The following is a 7,188-nucleotide window of genomic DNA, read 5'->3' on the forward strand; positions in this document are numbered from 1 at the left end:
AGAGAGAGAGAGAGAGAGAGAAACCTCCAGCCCTAGACAGTTTGGCTCAGTGAACAGAGCGTTGGCCCATGAACTGAAGGGACTGGGTTAGATTCTGGCCAATGGCACATACCTGGGTGGCAAGTAGATCCCCAGTCCTGGTCAGGGTGCATTCGGGGGGAGGCAACAAATCAATGTGTCTCTCTCACATTGATGTTTTTGTCTCTCTCTCTCTCTCTCTCTCTGCCCCCACCTCTTCCACCCTTTCTAAGAAATCAATGGAAAAATAAACTTGGGTGAGGATTAACAAAACAAACAAACAAAAACACCTTCCATATAATCACAGAAAATCACACAATAATATCTCGTTTAATCCAAAAAATTCTATCTATATATATATATAAAAGCCTAAGAGAACAAATGACCAAACAACAGGTCAACCGGTTGACTGGTTGTTATGACGCGCACGGACCACCAGGGGGTAGACGCTCAATGCAAGAGCTGCCCCCTGGTGGTCAGTGCTCTCCCACAGCAGAAGTGCCGCTCAGCTGGCAACCTGTCCTGGTGGTCCACCAGCCCAGTGGCAGCCACTCACTCCCTCAATAGTCCTGCAGGTCCAATCTCAGAGTACAGACCAGGCACTGATGGACCACCGGTGCTGCTGGCACAATCCTGACAGTGCCGCCAGCCTCCTGGAAGTTGGCCTCAGGCACCGCGGACGCTTCCTCTCCCTAAATGCTCCACAAGAAAGAAAGGATATAAAAGCGGCCACCAGGTGATTCCTGACAATGGTTGCGAACTTCAGCAAGACAGATCCGGATTCCGGGCCTGCAAGGGCATCCCACTGCCAGCCTGGAGGGCTGATTGCATCCTGCCACCTCCTCCCCCTTGGGACAGGCACCAGACCCAGGGCTCACAGCTGGCAAGAGCCACTGCAGTGGCAAGAGCCTCTCCCAATCAGGACTGACTAGGCGCGAGCCCATAGCAGAAATAGCGGGGCCGGGATGAGTGGGAGCAGCAGGCAGGAGTGGCAGGTAGCATTGGACTGCCAGTTTTGGCCCAATTCCTGCAGGCCACACCAAGGGACCCCACCCATGCACAAATTCGTGCACCGGGCCTCTAGTTAACTATAAAGGCAGTGATCAATTGTTCTAAGCAATGCTAATATTCATTACTATGACAGTAAAAAGATGACTAATCTTGAAAGGCACTGTTTAAAAGGTTACTGAATTGGTGGCTTATAAACCAGTAAAAGATGGCTGTGAAGAGAATGTGAAGTAAAAGGTGGTGAGGGCAATAACAGCTAAATGTAGGCAAAGATGATACTTTTCAAAATCAGATTTCTAAACAAGCAAGAAAATATATTTATTAGGAATGGAATATTTCAGGTATTTTGATCACAATGGAAAACCGACTTCAATGTTTAGTAAATAATATCATGCATAATGAAAAATTCCAGTAAATTAAATAAGAAAAAGGACACTCATAACTATAATTTTCAAATTATGACTGACTAACTTAAAACTAGAGATTTTTTAGACAGTCTGCTTATACTGATTATGCCATGTTGGGAAACAGAGAGCACTAAAGATGATCAATATATTCTAAAACATAGGAACTTACATTTGAGATATTCAGAAATAAACCACATTTCTGCCTAGAACTTACACTTATGTGAGAATTATCGGTATGTTTCACAGATTCTAATCACATGCCAAGGTGATTTCACCTTATAAAATATTGGTGATCCTTATTAACACTAGAAAGACTGAAATTTAGTATATACCTATATTGCCCAAAAGCAGTCAAAATGACTGCATTGTGAACGAATAATATCAGAGCACTCTTCACTTATGTTCCGTAGCTTTTCCAATAACTCACTTCTATTCGACATTTCTTTCATGAATTTAGGGCGCAAAAGAAATAAACAACTTATTAGAACAAGTATCACTGCATAAAGATTCGAATAACAAGTACTAGTTTAGCTTATTGAGCAACTGCAACTTATCAAGTATCGACAATTTATCATGTACTTGTATGTTATCATGTGACGGTAATCGAAAAATAATGAAAACTGTTATTTCAATACAGAGCCTAACTGGTCATATAAGAAATTTACTCAATTCAATAATAAGAGTCTAAAATTTCCCCAAGCAGTCAAAATGACTGCTTTTGAGCAATATAGGTATAACACACATATATATATACCGGAAATGAAGGAGGGGGAGGTAACTACAATTATTAATAAACGCATTTATATGTTGTACAAAAAGTCACAAAATTCTAAGACATTGTGTCCTTATATACATAATTGTTTTTCTAATTGAAATTAAAAAGCAGTCAAAATGACTTCCTTGGGCAATCTAGTGTTAAAAGTCACAAACATCCTCTAAGGTAAACAACTTATAGAGGGCAGACATTTAAATGCATATTAAGTAAAGTATTTTAGAATAGCTCAGTGATGAATTATCTGTTATATGTCAATCAGGATGAGTTCGCTTAACTCATCCTGATTGACATATAACAGAATCAATATTAATCAGAATAGTAAGAGAAACTCAGGTTTTATTTTTATTAGTTTGGCTCAAATTATGCATACATATTTTATTCTCATTTCCTTGCTCTTAAAATTTCTAAAAGTTTGATAATGTTTTAGGATTATTAAATCTACTTTATCAAAATGGATATAAAACAAAATTATGATGAAGAAATATAATAAATTGTTTGAGTAACCATTTTCCCTGAAATCATATTCATGACCTAAATATATATTAAGATCCTGTTCATTCTACAAATGCTACATAAATTTATATAATTGTCTACTGAATTATATACTATATGTGGTGTTCTTCCTGCCTGTTTCATTTTATTTCTTTGCTATTTTTCAAATATTTCTTATGAATAACTAGTTTTTATAAAATGTACTGTAAAATAACAATCATATATTTAATTAACAAACATTTTCAAAGATGAACATCAACACTATTGCAAATCTTTTTCCTTTTCATTATTTTAAATAGAATGGGCACCAATAAATCAGTAGTATTACAGAAAATATAAATAAATATTAGTTTTAAATAAGTTACCAATGATCACAAATAAAGTACAGTAACAAACTTTGCATTGCATGCTACATAAAACATAATTCAAATTAAATAATATTTCATAGTCTTGACTAATTAGAATTGAAAGATAGAAAAAGACAGATTAAAAATTTAGCTCAATTTAATTTACATATCCAGAGAAAAAGAAAATGAGATCAGAAAAAAATATCTCTATTGAAGCAAATAAAGAAAATTAATGAAGAAAAACGATTTCTGTGAAAATAAAGCTTCAAAGAGATAAAGGTAAACATCCTAGAAAAGAACGGGAAAAGAATGAGAACCTATGCCCTGGAAGATACTATTAGATATACTGTTATTATTAAGTGTTCTTTTGTTCATTTCTTTTATATAGACAGTGCAATAGGACATTCATTTCTTGGTGAAAAAAATAACCCTGTGGACCATAATCATGAAGCCTTTTTTCACCTGTTGGTTCCGTAAAGTGTAGATAAAAGGGTTCAAAAGTGGCGCAACTGAAGTATTGAGCACAGAAATTCCCTTGGAAAAAGATACCTTTTGTTTGACTGATGGATTAACATACATGAAAATACAACTGCCATAAGAAAGGGATATCACAATCATGTGAGAAGAACATGTCGAAAACGCTTTCTTCCTCTGACTAATTGAAGGGAATTTTAAAATGGTCAAAGCAATATAGGTGTATGATATTATCACCATTATCAACGTGATCACAAGTGTCACCAATGCAGAGATGAATCCCATCAACTCAATAATCCATGTGTCTGTGCAGGAGATCTGCATAAGAGGAGTAGAGTCACAGTAGAAATGCTCAACAATATTGGAGGCACAGAAGTCAAGGTCCAGGCCTAAGATGAGTGGTGGAAAGATGACAAAAAAACCAGCCAGCCAACAACTGAGGACCAGCTGTGCGCAGACTTTGTGGTTCATGATGACGGTGTAATGCAGGGGCCTACAGATGGCAACATAGCGGTCATAGGACATAGCGGCCAGCAAGTAAAATTCAGATGCTCCAAAAAGGAAGGCAAAAAACACCTGAGTGACACAACAGTTATAGGAAATGGTTTTGTCCCCTGTAGCCACAGTAAGCAAAAATTTAGGAATGCATGTACTGGTATAGGAAATTTCCAAAAAGGAAAAGTTCCGAAGGAAAAAATACATGGGGGTCTTGAGGTGAATATCCAGCAGGGTGAGTGTGATGATGATCAGGTTGCCAGTGATGCTTAGCATGTAAATGAGAAGCAGGAAGATGAATAACACCACTTTCCATTGTGGGTCATCAGTCAAACCTGCTAGGATAAACACTGTCACTCTTGTATGATTTCCCATTGCTATACTTGCTATATCTGAATAGAAATAAAAGAAGAAAATGTTGATCCCAGTGGAAAAATAACCATGATAATTAATGTTGAAAGTAAAGTTAGCAAAGTGATGTTTCAGATAGAAAAATACATTGCTCTTTTATGTTTTAAATATGGGTTTTTTGACAGGAAAAAATAGTTAAAAATGTTGTTGGATATTGTACTAGAGAATAACCTATATAGCAATAGTAATTGTTGATTGTTGTTATGTGGGATCAGAGAGATTTTCAAAGCATAGGAAAATGTGTTTTTTTTTTCTTCTCTTGTTAATATTGAGGAGTCAGGGTGGTTTGCCATTTCTGTCTGAATAAAGTTTTCATCCTAGAACCAAAATGATGTCACTACAAGCTCATAATTTACCCCCCCCCCCCAACACACACGTACTCCAAACCTAGCTATCATCAATAAACAAGGCTAGTATACATTTCCTATTTTACTCAACTGAGCAAATTCAAATGCCTGATTCTTATCTCATTTATTTTCATGGTTAATGAGATCCAATTCCAGGTAAGTGATTAGGAGGTATTGGGGGGGGCGGGGGGGGAATCTGTTCTGAATGAAATTTCCATCTCTATTGTAACCTAGCACTTACCAATTAGTACCTTGCACATAATCAGCAAGCACAGTCTGATAATGTCAGTCTGTGTAAGAAAAAACTGCAGTTTTGTGAGAATAAGGAATATAAAAGCTGAGAGAAATAGCCCAGGTTGGGTAGGTTAATTGGTTAGAGTGTTATCTTAATACACCAAGGTTGAGGGTTCAGTCCCCAGTCAGGGCACATAGAAGAATTAACCAAGGAATGCATAAGTAAGTGGAACAACAAGTAGATGATTCTTTCTCTCAAAACAATTTTTAAAAATTTCTTTTAAAAAAGAAGCAGAGAGAAGTATATAGATATGGATTCATGAAATCATATGAGATAAAAGGAGTAAAGAGAAAGATAAGGACAAAGATAAAGCTTTATGGAAACCTAGAACAGTAAGAAGGTATTTGAGAGATAGGATAGTGAATTTGAGGGGAAAAGTAAAAAGAAGATTGAAAATATGTAAATTAGTAAAAAGAAATTGTAAAGAGGAGCTAGTTACCAATGAAACTTCTCTCCATCTGCTTGCCTTTCTTATACTTACCTTTTGGTTCTCTGTCTAAAATACAGACTGAAACATAAACAGTTTTGAGATCATCATAGCCTAAAAGAGAAGAGAATTATTTGGAAAATTTCAAACACATAATAAATCACAGAATAGTGTGACACAATTTTAAGAGGTATATATTTTCTTATCATAAGAATATTCAGCCGGAACTGGTTTGGCTCAGTGGATAGAGCATCGGCCTACGGACTGAAGGGTCCCAGGTTCGATTCCGGTCAAGGGCATGTACCTGGGTTGCGGGCACGTCCCCAGTGGGAGATGTGCAGGAGGCAGCTGATCGATATTTCTCTCTCATCGATGTTTCTAACTCTCTATCTCTCTCCCTTCCTCTCTGTAAAAAATCAATAAAATGCATTTAAAAAAAAAAAAAAGAATATTCAAATGTTTGCAAACACACAGTTAAAGAAATACCTATAGATAGCTAGTCTCAACATGAGGCATATATTAAGTGAGACAGATTGTTCAGATTTGCACAGCTAGTAAGTTGGACATCGGCATTAAGATTTCCCAAGTTGTTTCCTTAAAACTACAGCATTTTGTATCACATACTATGGGCCAGAGAACAGCTTATTTCGTTAAAATAAAAAAAGTTTAACAATATCTCTAAGGAAAAATTCTTTCCTCAGTATCTTCATCCTCTAACACATAAAATAATTAAGGTCTTGTGATAAAATAATGTTTTCTGTTTGAGAATATAAAAATTATTATTTCTAGCTTATTTAAAACATGTATTATCATTAAAAAGGCACATATAAAAATAAACTTTTAATGACAAATAAACGTTGGTTCCAATGATATCTAGATGAGTTCACAGGAGAAAAGTTGGATTTAAAGTTAGGTCCTAGAATAGAAAAAAATGAGAGAAAGTATTCATTCCTTAGAGAGGAAACAGCCTGAACACAGATAAAGTGAAGAGTGATTTCATTAAAGGAAATTATTAGAGTTTTATTATCAAAATCATGTATGTTGAATATATAGACATTTATGAGTGAAAAGAAACTAGTCTATCTTCCTGGACTTTTTTTCCACGTTCAGATAATTGTGAAGCTGCCTCTTATAAAATTTTCCTCATTTACACAACTTACCATAATGGCAACACTATAGAAAAGTTATATGTAAATCACCCAAATAAGACCAAATAAGAATTTTATCACGCCAAATCATTTCTTTGTCCAACTTCAACAATTGTGCACACCAACTATCTCCCAACACACACTGTAACATAAACAACAACAAAGTTGACAAAATGAAACCTTTAAAAGTCAGGCCTATGAATGCAGGTATATTTCTTTGTATTAGATACTGTCAATATTAGATAGATTTCAAAAAGAAAAAGGGTTTCAATACTAAACGTTTATTATATTTCATTTGTCGTCTTCACCATTTTCCCTATGTTAAAATTTAAAAGGTTGGTGAAATAAAGTTAAAGGTGAAAATAGAACAAATGTGAGACAAAATATATCTAACAGGAAACAATGTCGTTACTTTTGAGAAATATTGTTTTCATCTTTTCGAGTCTACCAAAACCCTTAAACACTCAAATATCTTTTAAAATAAGATAGACCCCCAGACAAAGAAGTCTCTGTTTCAATATTTAGATCTCTTACCATCAGCTGA

At 35.5% G+C, this 7,188-nt stretch overlaps 1 protein-coding gene across 1 annotated transcript; it reads right to left on the reverse strand.

The window, feature by feature from the left end:
* Positions 1 to 3,452: 3,452 nt before the first annotated feature.
* LOC308513081 (olfactory receptor 6C75-like) lies at positions 3,453 to 4,391 on the reverse strand (the record flags this gene model as incomplete). The annotated part of the gene is made up of 1 exon (XM_081082878.1): positions 3,453 to 4,391. One exon carries the CDS (start codon positions 4,389 to 4,391, stop codon positions 3,453 to 3,455), a length of 939 nt encoding a protein of 312 aa, XP_080939004.1.
* Positions 4,392 to 7,188: the final 2,797 nt, after the last annotated feature.

The sequence above is a fragment of the Myotis nattereri genome (assembly GCF_964212035.1).
Source record: "Myotis nattereri genome assembly, chromosome: 2".
Taxonomy (NCBI): Eukaryota; Metazoa; Chordata; class Mammalia; order Chiroptera; family Vespertilionidae; genus Myotis; species Myotis nattereri.